The sequence below is a fragment of the Heloderma suspectum genome, chromosome 1, assembly GCF_057233095.1.
Source record: "Heloderma suspectum isolate Gila_16-S chromosome 1, 16-S_ref, whole genome shotgun sequence".
Classification (NCBI taxonomy): domain Eukaryota; kingdom Metazoa; phylum Chordata; class Lepidosauria; order Squamata; family Helodermatidae; genus Heloderma; species Heloderma suspectum.
In genome coordinates this window covers 225,871,755-225,893,387 of record NC_139458.1, presented here as the reverse complement: position 1 = coordinate 225,893,387, position 21,633 = coordinate 225,871,755, and the positions used below count along the sequence as shown (strand labels likewise).

General features: G+C 43.1%; 1 protein-coding gene across 19 annotated transcripts in view; it reads right to left on the bottom strand.

The window, feature by feature from the left end:
- The window catches only part of PCNT (pericentrin), a 278,152-nt gene that overhangs the window by 25,414 nt on the left and 231,105 nt on the right, over positions 1-21,633 (bottom strand). For all 19 annotated transcript variants that reach the window (XM_084820798.1, XM_084820789.1, XM_084820783.1 and 16 more), the window contains 4 exons: positions 20,699-21,382; positions 19,827-20,095; positions 18,513-18,609; positions 7,170-7,334 (listed from right to left, as the gene is read on the bottom strand). In XM_084820798.1, the coding sequence (XP_084676924.1) occupies positions 7,170-7,334; positions 18,513-18,609; positions 19,827-20,095; positions 20,699-21,382 (1,215 nt within the window). The remainder of the gene's footprint in view (positions 1-7,169; positions 7,335-18,512; positions 18,610-19,826; positions 20,096-20,698; positions 21,383-21,633) is intronic.

Below are 21,633 nucleotides of genomic sequence, written 5' to 3'. Positions count from 1 at the left end.
AAGGAATGATGAATAAAGGTACACTCATGAGCAAGGCTCTGCTTGTGAGAAAACCATTCTTCAGGAGGCACTGATAGCCTGCAGCTGTGATCTGAATGTGGTCCCAAAGGCTCAAGCTTAAAAGTCTTGTAAGGAAGTAGCTCAAGTCAGAATGAACAGAATAGAGACTGGTGTCTCTTACTCCCACCCCCACCCCATTCTGCCCCCCGTGCTCCAGACAAACTCTTGTTAGAGAAGCTGGTCTGAAGCACAGGGTAACATTCCAATGTATTGCCTCACCAGCAGTTTCAGAGGTTTGCATAAGCAAGAGACACAAGACAGGCATACAGATTGGAGTGTGTGTGTGTTTCATGCCTTGGGTAGACTCCTGTCTTACAAGCTACAGTGAATGAATGCTGGGACAGCTGGAGCAAAATATTCCCTACTCCTTTAGAACAGCGTATCCTAGAAACTGCTCCCTCCTCCTCGCTCCAGACCCCCAACTCTAACCCTATACTCTCCTCCTCTTCCAGCTCCCATGAGTGTGAAGGAGTCCTGTTTACCCAATCCTCTCCTCTTTGGTCTATCACCTTAACACACTCCTCCCCTATCTATCAAACCTACAGTTCAAGCATGTCTGTGGCCTCCCTTTCAGGCCTGAAGTCCAGCTCTGCTGAGAATGCAGCTAATTTCCCCATCACAGTACAATTCTTGGTGAAGGCTGAATGTTTGCAACTAGTGTAATGTGTGGTGTTGTATTTTCATTGCAAATTATTCACTCCGTTAATTTCCCCCAAATCAGTGTGCACTTTTAACATCTTTTGTTAAAGACTCAACAGATGGGCTGAAGTAGCGCTGTCCTCTTTAAGCTTACCTGAGTGTGGATCTTTTTGGGTGGGAGTTGCGCTCTTAGCCATAGATGCTCTGTTTGCCAATGTTAAAAGGCTCCTTTTAGCGAATGTATGTTGCATTAGAACATCCGCAACTTTGTACATGTGTCTCATTGGCGTACATTCAGTAAGAACCTTCAGTTCTAGGGACAGAGTGCTGGAACAATGTCTGTGCATCGTTTATTAATATCCCACTAAAGCTTTTTAAGTTGTAACTGCAATAAATAACATCCTATACTGGATTCCACTTCCACTGTAATCCAAAGTGTGATACAATCCCTATGCCTTTAACTTCTCCATGCTATCTAATTAACAGGTCATAGTCTTCTGCAGCCCCTTCATGGATCACTGCCTTGTTGTGGCGAAGGGGCTTGCATAACTCAGTGAAGCCATAAGCTATGCCGTGCAAGGCCACCCAAGACGGACAGGTCATGGCAGAGAGTTCTGACAAAATGTGGTCCACTGGAGAAGGAAATGGCAACCCACTCCAGTATTCTTGCCAAGAAAACCCCATGGAACGTATCACAAGGTTAAAAGAGATGACGCCGGAAGATGAGCCCCTCACGTCGGAAGGTGTCCAATATACTACTGGGGAAGAGAAGAGGGTATTTCCAAGTAGCGCCAGAAAGAGTGAAGCGGCTGGGCCAAAGCCGAAAGGACACTCAGCTGTGGATGTGTCTGGTGGTGAAAAGAAAATCCGATGCTGTAAAGAACAATATTGTTTAGGAACCTGGAATATCAGATCAATGAATCAAGGTAAGCTGGAGGTGGTCAAACATGAGATGGCAAGATTGACATCTTGGGAATCAGCGAACTAAAATGGACAAGCATGGGCGAATTTAATTCAGGTGACCATCATATCTACTATTGTGGGCAAGAATCCCTTAGAAGAAATGGAGTAGCACTCATAGTCAACAAGAGGGTGGGAAAAGCAGTACTGGGGTACAATCTTAAAAATGATAGAATGATCTCAGTACGAATCCAAGGCAAACCATTCAACATCACAGTAATTCAAGTCTATGCCCCAATCACTGATGCCGAAGAAGCTGAGGCTGATTGGTTCTATGAAGACCTACGACATCTTCTAGAACTAACACCGAAAAAAGATGTCCTCTTCATCATAGGGGATTGGAATGCTAAAGTAGGAAGTCAAGAAATCACTGGGATAACAGGCAGGCATGGCCTTGGTGTACAAAATGAAGCAGGACAAAAGCTAATAGAGTTTTGCCAAGAGAACATGCTGATCATAGCAAACATTCTTTTCCAACAGCACAAGAGGCGACTCTACACATGGACATCACCAGATGGTCAATATCGAAATCAGATCGATGATGTCCTTTGCAGCCAAAAATGGAGAAGCTCTATACAGTCAGTAAAAACAAGACCTGGAGCTGACTGTGGCTCAGATCATGAGCTTCTTTGTTGCTAAATTTCAGCTTAAATTGAAGAATGTAGGGAAAACCACTAAAACATTCAGGTATGACCTAAATCATATCGCTTATGAATATACAGTGGAGGTGAGGAATAGATTTCAGGGATTAGACCTGATAGACAGAGTGCCTGAGGAACTATGGACGGAGGTCCGTAACATTGTTCAGGAGGCAGCAACTCAATCCATCCCCAAGAAAAAGAAATGCAAGAAAGCCAAGTGGCCGTGTGAGGAGGCTTTACAAGTAGCTGAGGAAAGAAGGGAAGCGAAAAACAAGGGAGAAAGGGGAAGATATATCCAACTGAATGCAGAGTTCTAGAGAATAGCAAGGAGAGACAAGAAGGCCTTCTTAAATGAACAATGCAAAGAAATTGAGGAAAACAACAGAATGGGAAAGACTAGAGATCTCTTCAAGAAAATCGGAGATCTCAAGGGAACGTTTTGTGCAAAGGCAGGCATGATAAAGGACAAAGAAGGCAGGGACCTTACAGAAGCAGATGAGATTAAGAAGAGGTGGAAAGAAGACACAGAAGAACTATACAGGAAAGATCTGAATGTCCCTGATAGCCATGAGAGTGTGGTCACTGAACTTGAGCCCGACATCCTAGAGAGTGAAGTCAAGTGGGCCTTAGGAAGCATTAGTAACAACAAAGCTAGCGGAGATGACAGTCTTCCAGCTGAGCTATTTAAAATCCTAAAAGATGATGCTGTTAAAGTGCTGCATTCAATATGCCAACAAATTTGGAACACTCAACAATGGCCGCAAGACTGGAAAAGGTCAGTTTACATTCCAATTCCAAAGAAGGGCAACGCCAAAGAGTGTTCAAACTACTGCACAATTGCGCTCATTTCACATGCCAGCAAGGTGATGCTCAAAATCCTACAAGCTAGGCTTCAGCAGTATGCGAACTGAGAACTACCGGAAGTACAAGCTGGGTTTCGAAGAGGCAGAGGAACTAGAGATCAAATCGCCAACATTCGTTGCATCATGGAGAAAGCAAGAGAATTCCAGAAAAACGTCTATTTCTGCTTCATTGACTACGCTAAAGCCTTTGATTGTGTGGATCTCAACAAACTGTGGCAAATTCTTAAAGTGATGGGAGTACCAGACCACCTTACCTGTCTCCTGAGAAACCTGTACGAGGGTCAAGAAGCAACAGTAAGAACTGGACATGGAACAACCGATTGGTTCAAAATTGGGAAAGGAGTACGACAAGGCTGCATATTGTCGCCCTGCTTATTTAAATTGTATGCAGAGTACATCATGAGAAACGCCAGGTTGGATGAATCACAGGTCAGAATTAAGATTGCCGGGAAAATTATCAAAACCCTCAGATACGCAGACGATACCACCCTAATGGCAGAAAGCGAAGAGGATCTCAAGAGCCTCTTGTTGAGGGTGAAAGAGGAGAGTGCAAAAGCTGGTTTGAAACTCAACATTAAAAAAACGAAGATCATGGCATCTGCCCCCATCACTTCCTGGCATATAGAAGGGGAAGAAATGGAAGCAGTGACAGATTTTACTTTCTTGGGCTCCAAGATCACCGCAGATGGTGACTGTAGCCATGAAATTCAAAGATGCTTGCTCCTTGGGAGGAAAGCTATGGCAAACCTAGACAGCATAGTAAGAAGCAGAGACATCACCTTGCTGACAAAGGTCCGTCTAATCAAAACTATGGTTTTCCCAGTAGTAATGTATGGCTGTGAGAGCTGGACTATAAGGAAGGCTGAGCGCCGAAGACTTGATGCTTTCCAACTGTGGTGCTGGAGAAGACTCTTACGAGTCCCCTGGACTGCAAGGAGGTCAAATCAGTCCATCCTAAAGGAAATCAACCCTGAGTGCTCATTGGAAGGACAGATACTGAAGCTGAAGCTCCAATATTTTGGCCACCTAATGCGAAGAGAAAACTCCCTGGAAAAGACCTTGATGCTGGGAAAGACTGAAGGCAAAAGGAGAAGGGGATGGCAGAGGATGAGATGGCTAGATAGCATCACCAATGCAATGGATATGAACTTGAGCACGCTCCAGAAGAGAGCGCAGGACAGGAAGGCCTGGCATGCTATGGTCCATGGGGTCACGAAGAGTCGGACACGACTGAACGACTGAACAACAACAACAACAAGTCTTCTGCAGACTCAAAATCGGAGATTCCAAAGGATGTATTACAATCAATTTAATAATTTATCAATGGCTACTTGAAGGGACAGTAGGTGCCTCAAGTGGTGGCAGCATGCTGTAAAATATGTCAGGTAACATCTTGATCATCGTATTGTCATACATTTTCATGATCAGGAAGGCAAATTATTTTTTGATAAATAATTAGGGCGTTGGCAGAAAGTAAAGTGTAGGAAGATACAGAGGCTGTGAAGAAAAAGTAACCTTAGAAGATATGGGGAAAGTACTGAAGGGCCAACAACAAGTGTTTGTTGAAGACAGAGAAAAACTGGTATGAAGACCTAGAGGGTGTGAGGGGGTTTGGAACAAAGGAAGAATTTTCTCCAGTAAGTAAGAGAAGGTGGCTTTGAATCTTTTGTACAGGATTTGTTTCCTGAATTTTTTAACAGTGCAAGAGTCATAGAAGAGAAGCTACTTGTTCTGAGATTTCAGGCCCAAACAAAATTCCCTTTCCTTTTTGTCTTAGCACTCTGTTCACCTTTCCTATTTCCAGAAAAATTATGTATCTATATAAAAAGGAAGTGTTTGTTTGTAGGTCCTTGATGGACTCGAAAACCGTACATCTGATCATTATGAAACTTTTAGGTTTGTTCTACCTCTATCTGGGATGGTTTTAGGCAAAGTAAAAATTTGGTCCACCATCTTGAAACAAAATAGCGGCCAACCAATTTTTTTTAAAGATTTACAGCTTCAATACCATTTGATCGATTTCAACCAAACTTGGCATGATTCAGCAGTGTAGTGAGCAAATTTTAATCATACTTTTTAAACATATGATTACCTATAATAATAAAAGAGGATGCATCTTTGTCCGCCTGTCTGTCCGTCATTGCCATAGCTTCAAGACTGTCAACATCAGACACTTGAAATGTGGAATGTATACTAAGGGGATCCTAGGAAAGTTACACTTCAGAGTTAATTTGCTTCTAAAATGCATTAATTTTAATTAAGTGTGTCCATGTGGTTGAAGCCTCCGGTTACATTTTCATCCACTAGGGGAAGACTTCACTAATTAGCACATAGCTTTGTACTCCACACATTTTGAAGCCACAACAGATTAGTAGGTTGAGGGACACCGTTATATGCCAGATCCTCCTGCTGCTGTGCCGCAGCTCTCCTCAGGGACAGACCCCTCCCTCAGGGGTCTATAGGGATGCACCATGGTAGAGGCTGTGCCTAGCGGTGTCAGTGGGCATGGCTTCACTCAGATGGAGCAGGCACAATATGTCCAACTCTGACACCTGTATAAGTTCGTTTGAAGGCATGAGTGTGTCAAAATAAGAGCTATTCCCACCCATGCAAAGCGGGGTCGGTTTGCTAGTACTCTATAAGCTACTGGAATTGCATTCCCCCTGAAGGAACAGGTGCGTAATTTGGGGATGGTTCTACATCAGGGGTTGGTAATGTTGTGCCCACTAAGACCCCCTTTACTCCCCCCAGCCACCTTCCTCAGCCCCAAAATGTGATCTCCCCCCTGCCTACTTCACGTCTGCAGTGCCGAAGCCCTAAGGAGGAATCAGGAAGTCAGCAGATCAAGTCTAGATCTACCAACTTCTTTCTTCCTTCTTAGGGCTTCAGCAGTACATAGGTGAGGTAGGCAGTGGGAGGAAACAATAGTTTGGGGCTGGAGAAGGTAAGCAGGAGCTGCAAGGGTGAAAAAGTAGATGGTAAAGGGGGAATTGAGATTGTGGGAAGTGAAAAGGAAAGTGGTGGTAGGTGGCAGAAGCAGCAGTGGAGAAACAAGAAGGGGGCCAGAAAAGTGGGAATCCCAAAAGTAAATGCCCACAGTTCAAAATGAGAAATGTGCCCACATCTGTAAAAAAAAAAAATAGAAATGTGCCTGAAAAGATTGCCTACCTTTGTCCTAGATTCATCTTTGTCACTGGAGGCTCAAGTGGCCTTGGTGGCTAGTAGTGCCTTTACCAGCTTCAGCCGTTCCTGGAGCTTCGACTCAGGATCACCTGTGCAGCACCCACCCTCTCATGTGACCTAGCTAGCCACGGTCTCTAGTGCACAGCAGAGTGTGCAGTTTTATCACCTATTTGTATTTTTATTATTGCTTAATTTTATTGTTTATTTATTTAAAGCCTTAAATGGTTTGGGACCAAGTTACCTGAAGGACCACCTACACCCCTATTAGCCTGCCTGCACTTTAAGATCAGAAAGAGAGGCCCTTCTCATTGACCCACCTGTGAGAGCAGTTAGGTGGGTGACCACATGTGAGAGGGCCTTCTCTGCAGTGGCCTCACACCTTTGGAACAAGCTGCCATCGGAGGTTCACCATGCTCTGTCATTGCAGACTTTTAAAAAGACCTTGAAAACGTATTATTTTACCTTGGCCTTATATTGATATGACTGCTATTGTTGCTGGTGCTGCTGTTAACATCGTTGTTGGTTTTATTGTTTTTATATTTTTATCACTTTTATCACTTTTAACATTTTAATTGTTTTTATGTATTTTATTGTTGTAAGCCACCTTGGGAGGGCTTCTGCCCTGAAATGTGGCCAAGAAATATTTTAAATAAAATAAATAAAATATATTGTTATTTTTTTTGGATGGTACAATACTTGATGGTTCACTGCTTTGAAACTTTGTGGAAAACGGTCTATACATCTGATTAATAAATAAGTAATAAACACTGTTGATATGAATTAAAACAGTTGAAATATAGAGATGATATTCAGATGATTTTACCTTTAGACTGGAAGATGCCATAGTTGATTTGTTTTCCATCACAAAATTTGTTTTTATTGTATCGTTCTCTGTTGCTCTCAAACCATTCTGCAAAACAGATTTCTCTTCCTGACAAGCAATCCCTTCTGATTCTTGCATCAAATTAATAATACATGTAGGAATGACCTAAACATGACATTTAAAGAATGACTGGTTAAAAATTCTCAAAATGCAATACAATATAGGCATTAACATTTTTATTCAGTAATGCTGAAGTATATTTAAAAATGAAATCCCATTGTGGCTGTGTAACCTACTAGAAGGTGAGTCTAAAGGATTTCAGTGTGTGCTGGAAAGTTTTAAAAAAATCTACACAGCTTTTAAATGACTGATTATTCACTTGGGTTTTCTGATCTTGCCTTCAGATCTAAATGCTCTCAAACAGATGTAACAATTGCTTTTCTCTCACTGATAGCATTCAAACAGGAGTTGGTTACATATGCAGGAGTTACAAAGGGTTTGACATCTAAGTTATACGAGTGGATTGTAGCACTGGAAATAGGCATAAGTGACCCACTCCGGATGGTGCAGGAAACTGACCTTGGAATTCATATAGAGGAAGATATTTGGAATGTACTGTGGGATAAGTGTCCATTTAAAATAATATTGGTGAAAAATAGGGATTAGTGTTAAAACTGACCCACAGATGGTATCTCATGCCAAGGAAATTATCAAGGATTAGCCCTGGGACATTCCCGAAGTGTTGGAGGGGGTGCACAGGTACAGGAACGTATCTGCGTATGTGGTAGGCATGTCCCAAGGTAAATAAATTCTGGGAAACAGTGTGTCAAGAGATTAGCTCTATAATGGGACAATGGGTTCACACATCTCCATATTTAGCCATGTTAAATTTATATACAGAATTAGACATTGGTCTGCAAAGTAAGGAATCAGTGAGCCATTTACTGTTAATGGCAAGATGGATGATAGCCAAACATTGGAAGGAATGTAAAGGGCTTCATATCGAAAACTGGTACAAGAGAGTATGGCAAATTGCTCTCCCAATGATTCAATTCATTGAATGTTGATCTTGAGTGCTCTTGAGTGCTCTTCTGACACCTAGCTTGTGCCATGAGTGCTCTGAAGGGTACCTAGGTTTGGGGCAAAAGCAAGGAAGAATCAACACGTGGGATCTGTGAAAAACACAGTTGACTTTCAGAATGAATGTGGGATCAGTTGTGAGGACTCTACTGTCTTTGTAGAAGGTGCAAAAATCATAGAATCATAGAATAGTAGGGTTGGAAGGGGCCTGTAAGACATCGAGTCCAACCCCCAAAATGAGGATAACAGTTGCAATTTTGTAAAAAAATGCTAAAGAGTGCACAACATAACTATTTTAATCAAACTACTGTGCTCTTATATGCATTCAAAAGTCTTATATACATTTTATTACAAAGTATGTAGATTATTGAATTAAGTTTTGAGGATAAATGTCATGGGCACATTATGTGAGTTTCTGTAATTGTTGTTGTCTGTTTGTGAAGCACTGAACCCTTAACATGAGGAAATGCTTTAGTGTCAGTGTATTAATGTGTTTGTGAATTATTTCAGCACTTATATGAGGTTATGTTTTCAATGTTTCTGCAATATATGGAGAACCTTGGTTATTCCCAAGGCCTCCCAGCTGAGCAGAGCAGAGCAGAGCAGAGCAAGCTGCTCCAGCTGGTCCAGGGACTACAGAAGCAGGCAAGCTCCCAGCGAGCGAGCGAACGGGGCAGCAAACAGGAGTTGGCCAGGGGAGTTCGGCAGGGGAGGTCAAGGGGGAGGCCCCTAACATTTATTTTTTATTTTTTTAACTAACCTTTTCCCATTTATTTGTCTTGTAACACACAGTTTCACACCAGTGGGACTCTGCTTTAACCTCTACTGAGTAGAGGAGCAGGCACAGGCTAGTCTAGAACAATCACAAAGCTAGACACAAAAAGGGAAAAGAGGCTATGGAAGGACAAGACTCTCCAGTGGTGGTGACCTGCAAGGTGTGTGCAATGTTTGTTTTCTTGCCTGAGAACAACATGGCCTACACCTGCAACAAGTGCAAGTTGATCACGCTGCTGGAGGAAAAAGTAAGTGGACTGGAGCGGCGACTGTCGACCCTCCAGGGAATAAGAGAACACGAAGAGTTCTTGGACAGAATGGGGGAACTACAGCAGCAAAGGGAAGACCAGAAGCTTGAAGAGCAACAGCAAGATGAGGCAGTGGGAAATGCTGAGGTGAAGAAAAATGGAGTAGAGGATACTCCATGGAAAAGGGTGACAGTTAGGAGAAGAAGAACTAGATGCCACTCTGCACCAGTGGAAGCAGTGGAGCTGTGGAACCGATTCCAGGTACCCGCGGATGAGACTGGAGGACAGCCTGCAGAGGAAGAATCACAGGGGAACCTGCATGAGAGTGAGCAAGAGGCTGAAAGTCAGTCAAACAGAGGCGATGAAACCCAGGCCTACAACAACAAAAAGAGAAGAGTGGTAGTAGTGGGAGACTCCTTGCTGCGTGGGATCGAGACCCAAGTATGTCGCGAAGACCCGTGGACTCGCCAGGTATGTTGTCTCCCGGGAGGACAGATTAGAGACGTGACTGAAAGGTTGCCTGCACTCATAAAGCCCACTAACAGGTATCCCTTTCTTCTCATCCATGTGGGAACAAATGATACCGCCAAGCGGAGCTACGAAGAGATCACGTCAGACTTTGAAGCTTTGGGAAGGAATCTCAAGAACTTTGGGGCCCAGATAGTTTTCTCATCCATCCTTCCAGTAGTTAGAAGAGGGATAGAAAGGGAACGAAAAATACTCCGGGTGAATGACTGGCTACAAAGGTGGTGCCGACGAGAGAGATTTGGATTCTGGGACCACGGGCTATACTTCCTGGAAGATGGGCTGTTGGCAAGGGACGGGTTGCACCTCACAAAGGATGGGAAGAATGTGTTTGGCCACAGCATGAAGAACTTCATCAGCAGGGCTTTAAACTGAATCCTACGGGGAAGGGAGATGTAATGTTGGGGGTAACAATGGACGTAGGTGCATGCACTGCAACGGAGAGAACAGCTCTGATAGCGCCCAATAATAGTCTTCAGACACATGTAGGAAGAAAGCCAGACTATGAAGCACATGGTCTTCGATGTCTATATACTAACACCCAGAGTATGGGAAACAAACAGAACGAACTTGAACTCTTAATACAAGAGGGAAATTATGACCTGATAGGTATAACTGAGACTTGGTGGGATGACTCTCATGACTGGAATACAGCAATTGAAGGATATAACTTGTTCAAAAAGAACAGGAGGAACAGAAAGGGAGGCGGGGTTGCACTGTATGTGAAAAATACATATCTCTGCACAGAAATACAGGAGGAGGAGCTTGGTAGCCCCATCGAGAGCATCTGGGTTGAAATAAATGGAGCAAAGAATAAAAGGAACCTCGTGGCTGGAGTCTACTACCGGCCACCCGATCAAGGAGAAGACAAGGATGAAACTTTTGAAAAGCAAATAGCCAATGTTTTAAGGAAGCATGATGTAGTAGTAATGGGGGACTTCAATTTCCCCAATATTTGTTGGGAGACAAATTCTGCAAAACATGGCCCCTCCAGGAAATTCCTGACTTGTGTGGCGGATAACTTCCTCCTACAGAAAGTAGAGGAAGGAACTAGAGGATCGGCTATCCTTGACTTGATCCTAACCAACAGAGATGACTTAGTGGATAAAGTAGCAGTTACAGGAACTCTGGGGGAAAGCGACCAGGTTGTACTTGAGTTCTTGCTTCTAAGGGAAGCAAAAGCTGAGTGTAGTCAAACGTGTACCCTGGATTTTAGGAAAGCTGATTTTCATAAACTCAGAACAATGATCAGTAAGGTCCCATGGCAAGCGACGCTAACGAGAAAAGGAGTCCAAGATGGGTGGGAGCTTTTAAAAAAGGAAATTCTCAAGGCACAATCACAAACAATTCCAACAAGAAGAAAAGGTGGAAGACAACAGAAGAAGCCAATGTGGCTTCACAAAAAGCTTAGGGAGGACCTGAAAACAAAAAAGGACACATATAGGAAGTGGAAAGAAGGCCAAGTAACAAAGGAAGAGTACAGGCAGATAGTACAGAATTGCCGGGATGGCGTCAGGAAGGCTAAAGCTGAGAATGAGCTGAGGTTAGCAAGGGATGCTAAAAGCAACAAAAAGGCTTTCTTCAGCTACGTGCATAGTAAAAGACAGAGGAAAGAAATGGTGGTTCAGCTATTAAATAAGGATGGCAAAATGATAACAGATGACAAAGAAAAGGCAGAGGTGCTCAATTCCTACTTTGGCTCAGTCTTCTCCCAAAAGAGGGTCTATGAGCCCCCTGGCAAAGGCGAAGTACAGGCTGAAGGGGCAGGATTGCAGCTTGAGATGGATAGGCATATGGTCAAGGAACACCTAATTACTTTGAATGAGTTCAAATCTCCAGGGCCAGATGAACTGCATCCTAGAGGAATAAAGGAACTGGCAGAAGAACTCTCAGAACCACTGTCTATTCTCTTTGAGAAATCATGGAGGACGGGGGAAGTGCCAGAAGACTGGAGGAGGGCTAACATTGTCCCTATCTTCAAAAAGGGTAAAAAGGAGGAACCTGGGAACTACAGACCAGTCAGTCTGACATCAATCCCTGGGAAAATTCTGGAGCAGAATTTTCATAAATTCCAGATGGAATCCATCTGGAAGCACCTTGACAACAATGCCGTGATTACTCGAAGCCAACGTGGATTTCTCAAAAACAAGTCCTGCCAGACAAATATGATCTCATTTTTGGATCAAGTAACCTCCCTTGTAGACCGTGGGAATGCTGTAGACATCATATACCTTGACTTCAGAAAAGCTTTCGACAAAGTGCCCCATGATCTCCTGATGAGCAAACTTGCTCGAAGTGGGCTAGATGAAACAACGATCATGTGGATCCACAGTTGGCTACAGAATCGGACTCAAAGAGTGCTTATCAATGGGACTTTCTCAAACTGGGGAGAGGTAACGAGTGGGGTACCGCAGAGCTCAGTCCTGGGCCCAGTGCTCTTCAACATTTGTATTAATGACTTGGAGGAGGAGGTGCAGGGAATGCTGATCAAATTTGCAGATGACACCAAATTGGGTGGGATAACTAATACTTTGGAAGACAGAAACAAAATTCAAAGTGATCTGGATAGACTGGAGCGCTGGGCAGAAAGCAACAGAATGACATTTAATAGGGATAAATGCCAAGTTCTGCACCTAGGAAAAAGAAACCAAATGCACAGTTACAAGATGGGGGATACGTGGCTCAACCACACTACAAGCGAGAAGGATCTTGGAATTGTTGTCAATCACAAGCTGAAGATGAGCCAACAATGTGATGTGGCTGCAAAAACGGCAAATGCTCTTTGGGGCTGCATTCATAGAAGCATCGCTTCCAAATCCCGGGAAGTACTAGTTCCCCTCTACTCAGCACTGGTTAGGCCTCATCTGGAGTACTGTGTCCAGTTCTGGGCACCACACTTGAAGAAGGATGCAGACAAACTGGAGAGGGTTCAGAGGAGGGCAACAAAGATGATCAGGGGACTGGAAACAAAGCCCTATGAAGAGAGACTGAAAGAACTGGGCATGTTTAGCCTTGAGAAGAGAAGACTGAGGGGAGATATGATAGTGCTCTTCAAGTACTTGAAAGGCTGTCACAGAGAAGAAGGCCAGGATCTCTTCTTGATCATCCCAGAGTGCAGCACACGGAATAATGGGCTCAAGTAACAGGAAGCCAGATTCCGGCTGAACATCAGGAAAAACTTCCTGACTGTAAGAGCAATACGACAATGGAACCAATTACCTGGGGAGGTGGTGGGCTCTCCCACACTGGAGGCCTTCAAGACTAGGCTGGACAGCCATTTGTCAGGGATGCTCTGACTTGGATTCCTGCATTGAGCGGGGGGCTGGACTTGATGGCCTTGTAGGCCCCTTCCAACCCTACTATTCTATGATTCTATGATTCAATGGAGCACATGTTGAAGTTCAACGAAATGGGATATTGTGGATGCTTTGCTTTCTTTGTCAATGTGTTAAAAATATACACTAACCTGTCCAGGAATATGGAACTTAGTACCTTTCATTCCAACATCACATGTGTGCATTTTAATTGTTGGATGTTTTGGTAGGGTTTACTGTTCATTAGTCTTTAGGCATTGTATATTTGGATCTTATTCCATGTATGATACCTATGTATACATTTTGTAATAAAATGTATATAAGACTTTTGTATATATATTAGAATCCAGTCGTTTAATTACAGTAGCATGTAGTATGGTATGATGGTATGTAGATTTCAGAAATGAAACCTGTGGATAATAGGTGGGCTTATCAAAGATGCTCCTCAAAGGAAACCATTGAGGTGTGGTAAGACCCTAGCGACTTTGTTTCTAGTCTGGACAATACTAAGGAGAGAGCAGAGGCAGGAGATTTAGTAGCTCCCGGATGCCTGCCATCCTATGATTTATCTTCTTCCTCCTGCTCAATGGGATGAAGGTTTTTCAGAAGGTCTCATAGATCCTGTTAATGTAATACCTTCTGGAAGCCAGGATCATATGGCTTGGGACCAAGCTACCTGAAAGACCACCTTCTCTTATACAAGCCTGCCCGGTTCTTAAGATCTCCTGGAGAGGCCCTTCAGAGGTGAGTTCAGTGGTGATCCGAGAGAGGTCCTTTTTGGTAGCTATTCCCAGGGTGTGGTACTCCCTCCCAAGGGAGGCTGGGTTCACTCCCTCTCAATTGCCCTTCTGCTGGCAAGCAAAGACCACTTTATTCAAGAAGGCCTTTAGCCTGTAAGTGGGTCTGATGGGTTTTGTGCTTTTTAAATTTTCTATTTTTAATACTGTAATTATGTTTTTTATTGTATTTTAATGTATTGTTTGAATTAATTTTAATTGTGTCTGTAAGCTGCCTTGGGTGCCATTTTTTGGTAGAAAGGTGGGGTACAAATCAAATTAAAAAAAATCATGATGACAACTCCTTCTAGATAGTCTGCTTTCAGAAGGGATTTCTCTTCCATTGCAAAGCAGCTAATAAGAACAATGATGAATCCAGAAGCTGTATGGGCTCCTGTGGGAGAAGGTTGCCTTTGACTGGGAGGAACCAAAGGGTGACAATGTGAGATGGAGTATCCTGGAGAATCAGGAGCGGCATGGCCAGTAGGGAACCAGTAGAACCACAGAAACTCTTTCATCACAGATTTTGCATTGGACCCTGGAGGCAGTGGGGGGGTGGGGTAGCAAGAATGCATAGAGTGGAGGTAGAGGCCAGTTTGATGTTAGTGAATGTATTGTTTCTACTCCCTTTCCTAGCTTGGGTTTTGTGGTTGGCTGGTGAAACAAACAGGTCCACAACAGGTGATCCAAAGTGTTTCCAGAGCACTGAGAAGGTGGACTGGGTCCAGACTCCACTCTCTTGGGTCTAAGATGGAGAGATGGGGAAGCTGTTCCTCCTTGCTTGTCTATTTGTGTTTTCATCATTGTGTTGGTTGTTCGTACTAGGAGATAAGACCATCAAACAGTAAGTGCGAAGGCTTGAAATGCTAGGGTGAATGTACAAAGTTCCTGTCAGTTGATGCTGTGAGTCATTCCAGAAGCCCTGGATAATTTGGCTTTGGCAGTGGGCTCCATACACTTGAAGGCTGGTGTCAGTGGTCACAGTTATCTGATGAGGATCCTTGAGGGGGACTCAGAGACATGTGGAGAGTTGGGGACCACTACTGGAGGGAGTGTTGAACCTGGGAGGAAAGGATTCTTCAAAGTGTCATTTCTGGACTATTCTGATGTGTTGTTTGTGGGCTGTATCATGTTGTAGAGGTAGCAAGTTATTGTAGAGTTTATGGGTAGGATCCAACAGTGCCCTACTGCTGGCAGTGAGCACCACTGGTTCCTGGTGTGCTCGTGGCTGGCCCTGGCGGCAACCTGCCCCTTCCAGAAACTTGCATTTCTGGTAATTTGGGGGCTTGCCCCCAGAAGAGCCACATCACCGCAGCCAGTGATAGGGGCTGCGTATGCACTGCCGCCACTGGGGCCAGCCAAGCACACACTAGGAATCAGCGTGCTCACCGCCATTGGTAGGGCACCATTGGATCCTACCCCTTGTGTGTAGTAAAGACCAGGGAAGGATCTTGAGGCACAAAATCATCATGCCTAACACATGGGCCAGATCCACGAGGTCCACTGTTTTGTGGAAGTGGATGTATATGGCTACATGCTGGATTTTCTTGGCTATCTCTGGTGAGAGGGAGATGAGTCCCTGTGATGTAGTGATCATGGCACCAGATGTTGGATACAGTAGGTTGGCCATGAGTGGCTTTTGAGGTGATTCACCAGGGAACTGGGCTACTCCAGGCAATGTAAAGTGAGTTTCAGGTCCTGATGGGCCTTGGATAGAGCGGGAGACCCGAGTAGCAGATCACTATGGTAGGGGTATATATGGATGCCTTGGATTTGGAGGTGTGCCCTAAGATAATAATTTTATGAATGTGTGAGATATGGAGGCAAAGCTGAAGGGCAGTCCTTTGGATTGGAAGTGGAGATCCTTGTAGATGGACCACTGAAATCTGCAGTGGTAGGGGAAGAGGAGTATATGTAGTTATGCCTCAGGGATATCTACAGAGGTGAGGAAGTCCCCTGGTGAAGGGGCTCTCAAATTGTGGTCAGGGTCTCCATGCAGAATTTGTGGTATTGCACAAATTTGTCGAACTATTTGAGATCCAAACTGGCATGCCAGTCTCTTCCCTTCTTTGGAACTATAAAGATGATGGAGTAGATACCGGAGAAGTTGCCAGGACTGGTTCTGTTGCCCCTATTTGTAACAGGTGGGCAATGGCCCCTTTGATGACCCTTTGCTTCTTGAGGGAGCAGGAAGGAGGGGATGGGCTGAATTTGTTCCATGAAACCTTCAGCAAAGTTATGAGTTTGCATTGCCCGCTGGTCTGAGGTTGAGGCTTCCCAGGAGGACAGGAATAGCTGAAGTCTTCCTTCCACTGGGGTGGAGATGGCATCAGAACTGGTGCTTGCCATCAGTGGGATGGGTGAAATTAAGCTGGAATAAGGGTGGTGGATGAGATGTTCTGATGTAGGGAATTTGATTCTATTCCAAGCAGGCTTACCGCTCCTGAAATCCCTAGATTTTTGGTTCTTTTGGGACCAAGGAAAGGAGAGGAATGCCTGCACTCTCTTTGTTTTGGGGTGCAGGGGTCAAGGCCTTACACTTATCCATTGTCTTCACTAAGTCATCCTTTGAATGAAATAAAGGAAAGATTGATTCTGGAGGCTGAATCTATGCTCCAGTGCTTGAGCCATAAGCAGTAACTAGCTATGGCCCTGGCTGAGTACTGCAGAGCTGAAGTCTTGGGCAGCTTTTGTAGTCTAGCCACATCAAGATTGCTGTCCTGAGCTAGGCCCACTAACCACAGAAGGGATGTCCTGGCAATCACAGAGGAGGCAGATGCTGCCCGCAAGGCAAAGGCAGTCACTTCATGGGTTTTCCTATGAGCTAGATCATGAGTGGGCAACTGTGGGAGGTCTAGGGGTCATTTTGCCCCCCCCCAGACTCTCCCACAGGTCACATTCCCCCCTAAAAAAAAAGGCTGTTTGCCCCCGCCACCATTTTTTTTAAAGAAAAAAAGGCATCCTTTCTTTGCTACAAAGGTCAAATTTAGTTTGTCTGCAAGCTAAATTTGAGCGTTTTAGCATTCCACAGCTGCTACAGAGTGCTACAAGGGTCAACACTTGATGCTTTTGAGTGCTGCAAAGGTCAAACAAGCTAAATTTGACCCTTGTAATACTCCGTAGGGCTATGGATGCCATTTTTTCCCCTAAAATATCCAAAACACATTTTGCCCCTGCTGAATTCAGCGATATGCATCAGAGGGCGCATGTATCCTGCATGTTGCCCACCCCTGGCCTAGATCTAACTGCTTCTCACCAGAATCCTGTAAATGGGCACCATAGTCTTTAGGCACAATGGTCCTAGATAGTAAGGTGGCTATGGGAGTATCCACCAAAGGAACCTGCTGTTTGCTGTTCTAAGGTCATTAAAAGTGCACTAGGAAAGGAACAGCTTTCTGAGGAATTTTGGTCTCTGGATATACAATTGCTTTTCTGGTGAAAGTGGGAGCCATATCCTGAGTGACAGAGTGTTACCCTAAGGACAACACAGCATTAGACAATGAAGATACAACACCAGAATCATTATGGAGTTTTTAAATTATTCTGTGTTAAGAATCATCAGGCCATTCCCCATCTTCAAGATCAAAACAGAAGTGAGAGGATGGTCTAGACTGGCTGAGTCTTGGTTACTAAGGTGCCCTTTGGATAAAAACTTTGACACCTGATCCCAAGTGGATGGAGGCTTGGATTTAGACAGAGGTCCAGAGAATTATAATCAGATTCTTCAGACAAATCGGCTTGAGAAACAGTGTGGTGTTTGTGCCCCATGACCTTATTGGTCTTTGCTGCTCCTAGGAGGGAAATCTTTGGAGGAGAAAAACACACCTGTTCCTTTTATGAGCACTTTTGGTTTTCTTTCTAAAAAAAAAATAATAATAATGCAAACATCAGCTATAACAGCATCCTTTATTTTCTGTATGAAGTCCTTTTGGAGAAATACAGTAGGGAACTCAAAAAAGGAGATGTGGTGCTCTAAGAGTGCCCTGGAGAAGGCTCCTACGTGATCCTGCATAAGCTTAAGAAGAGAGGCTGTATCAGCATTGTCATTGGGAATTTCCTCAGAAAATGAAGGAGATCAGCCTGGCTTGCATTGCCCTTTTCTGCCCTCTGATGGTCAGCAAAATTATTGTTCTGATCACTTTGGTTTGCAATGTTCTTTTGCACCCTCTGGTGACCCGTAAGAGTATTGCTCTCAAAATCAGAGGCAGAAAAGGGTGCTGATTTTGCAGCATGCTTGATGTTTGGGACTTTCAAAAAGGCAGGCATGGTGGAGAGTGAGCCTTGTCCATCCACAAAGGAGGATACTTCGGCTGAGTAGAGGCTAGAATCCCTATCACAGCAACAGTAAGAGTGAGCAGGATCCAACGCAGAGAGGGTCCAGCATTGGTTGCCTGTTTCAGGCAACATATCCACAACAGGAATTCTAAGTAGATTGCAGAGCTTGAAATAATTAACAGATATTTAGGATAAAAGGAAGAGCTTATCCTTAATATCTGTGAACTATTTCAATCACACTCAAAAGGTGAAAGAATCTAGGTGCTTTTTCTGTTTCAAAACACTGTAGTTGTTTGTAAGCATTAACTAGGTATGAATAACGGTTTACAAAAATAAAATCCACTCTCTTACCAGAGGTTTGGAAGAAGTCAATAATTCTGCTTTAAGCTCAAGTATATTCAATAAGGCTGCAACTGCTTCATCATTTGATGCAGGCCAGTTAATGGTTCTGTTAAATGTAAGGCAGAAAGAAAAACCATTTAGGTGGCTGTAGGTTAGGTGGCTATCCCATGGAACAGACAGTGACTCTGTATATCTGATGTCTGAGACATTTGGCATAAAGACAGCAACTAGGACTGTTTGAGACAACTAACTAACTTTATAAGAAATAATGGGTAGAAAGCCATGAAAAATTAATGTACACCAGCCAAACCTCAAAATGTTATTTTGTACTGATATGTCTTTATAGTTTCTATGAAACTACTTAAGACCATTTTTTTTAAAAGACCTTTAAAAAAAACCATATATTTTACATTCATCTAGATGGAGCATATGACAAATAGAGGTCTGGTAGTGTCATGAAACTGCTATTTTTAAGCCTGGTACAGACCATTGTTTAGTGTTTATATACACAAACAGGTGCAAGCCTTGGGCCCACAAGGAAAGGATATGTTTTTAAATATATATCTTTATAGGAGTTTTCAGTAGAAAAACAACAGCTAAAATAAACAGAATCAAACAAAACAACACATACCAATCCAACAACTAGTCATCAATCTGTATCACTGGATAAGAGTTGATTCACAAAACATAACCTTCCAATCCTGCTTTGGAGCAGCTTCACATTCATCTGAATACAGGAGACTGGTTTATACAAATCACAGTCAATTAACAATCTAGGATACTGTACCAGGATCAAACCACAATCTCCTTTATTCCGAAGAAATGGGAAACTAGGATTGAAAGCTTTAAATCTCCTCCTCTTGGGAGGGGGGGAGGGAGGAAGGGGGGGGGAATGCCTGAGCTTACTTGTAGAAGGGCTGTAGCTCAGTGATCGAGCACATGTTTTGAATGCAGAAAGTCCCAGTTTTCATCCTTGGCATCTCTTGGTAAGGCTAGGAAAGAATCTTGTCTGAAACCCTGGGGAACAGTTGCCAGTCACTGTAGACAATACTGAGCTAGATGGACCAGAAGTCTGGCTCAGTACAAGACAGCTTCCTATATAACTAGGGTTAGCATTACATCTGTGCTGGGCCTCTGTATCAAGACGCAATAGTTAGCAAATTTTATCCAGAGGCAATGTCCAACTACTAGAGCTGATCAACACATTAGCAAGTAATGGAAACCGTAATTTAACAGCTGTGTTCCCCCAGTTTCTAGAAGACAGTTCCAAAACTAGGAATATAATAATTATTTTAATTAAGAAGATCCTTGTAAAATACTTGCCTGTCTACAGTTTTATATATGAATTCAGAAAGATAAGCAGCAGCAAAAAGCAACTGTTCTCTGATGTTTTCTAATTTCTGCTGTTCCACATGTAGCATGAGAGTATCATTTGAAAAGGTTAAGTTGGAATAATTGTTTTTTGAAGGACATGAAGCAAGTTTTTGTTGATTTTTATAACTGGGTTTTTCCTGTCCCTTCAAGCCTTCTAGCATTTGTTGCAATTCCTTGATTCTTCCAGTGTTCTGCCAGTGCTGTACTTTGAACTCATGCTATTGAAATAAAAGGTATAGTGATTTGGAATATCTTCAATATACATATATACAGAAAAAAAATCACAAACTGTAGGAAAAAGTTAGTGTCTCAGCTTTCCCATTTTGTGAAATCTATTGCCAACAAGATGCAGTGGAGAAAAAAGATATCTGAAATATACTTTTATAGGCCAGTTTACTGATCAGCTATCTTGAATTAATAATGCCTTAACTCGGTTCAACTCTTTGCTCTAATCTGCACATTCAAACTGTGAAAAAAGTCTAAAATAACTCGAAAAGAGGAAAGGATCTTGATAAAAAGGGATTTTGATGTAGTCCCCATTCATCCTGGAATAAGTAATCATGTGAAAAGTAAAAGATTTATCTCTGATATACAAAGATGAGTAGAGCGCAGCGTTCCTTACAAAAACACTAGGACATTTGTATAACCCCAGTTAGGTAATTAAAGCATGGACAAAAATTCTTTGTGACCTGTTTTTTGGTAGTGTCATAGGATGGACTGTATAAAGGCCAATCCTGGACTCTAAGAAGCAGCAAGCCTTATGAAATTTATTATGCTATAGTTGAAATAAAAATAGGAAAGAAAAAAACACATGGTCTTACGTGACTTTCTTGAGCTTTCTGCAGTTCCTTTAGTATGTCTGTCTGTTGCTCCTGCCTTCTTTCTCTTACCCCTTGTTCTGTCCTGTTCTCCTGATCTCTCAGTGCCCTGAGGATGGGCTGCAATTGTTCCCATTCCCTTTTCATTTCTGCTTCTTTCTCCCTCTGTATTTTCGAAGCATGGCTACTGTCCTGTTTTTTATTTTCCAGAGTAGCCTCTGTAACTTGCAAGCTGGTGTAGTTTTGCTTTTTTTGTGGTTCTTCACAGTATCTTTGCATTTCCTCCATTTGTTTCTTAGAATTAAGTGCCTGCTGCTGTGTCTTCTCAATTATGGCTAAAAGCTCCCTAGCATAGGACCTCTCTATATACAACTGAGCTTGCAGTTCCTGCAATAAATCTTTATGCTTACAAGACGCACATTCATTTATTCTCATGCTCAGCTGTTCTGTCAAAACACGTTCATGGTTCAAAGCACTTAGAAGTTCTAAACTGTGGTTCTTCTCAACATCTATATTTTTCTGCAATTCCAACAGTTTATTCTGATCTTGGGATAATAAAGCCTCACAGCGAGAATGCTCAATTTGAAGTTCTTTGCGGAGATTACTGTTTGCTGACTGTTCATGCTCTAAAGCCACAGACAACTGGTTGTTTTGAATGCACTGTAGTTCCAAGGCAGCTTGCAACTCCTGCAAGATAAGGAAAAATTCACCATCATCACACACTTAACATCTGTGAGTATATTGAGAAAATTGTCTGGGAACACTTCCAGGAAATCCAGTTTATAAATTAAGTTTAAAGAGCGGATTTCAATCCTAACCAGATTAAGGAACACTGGACTTATTGTGACATGCCTATTGAACATCTGTCCAATGTTAGAACAGTCTTCAAGTAAGATAAAGCCATAGTTTTATCACCAAATGAATAGCCGATCTGCCTC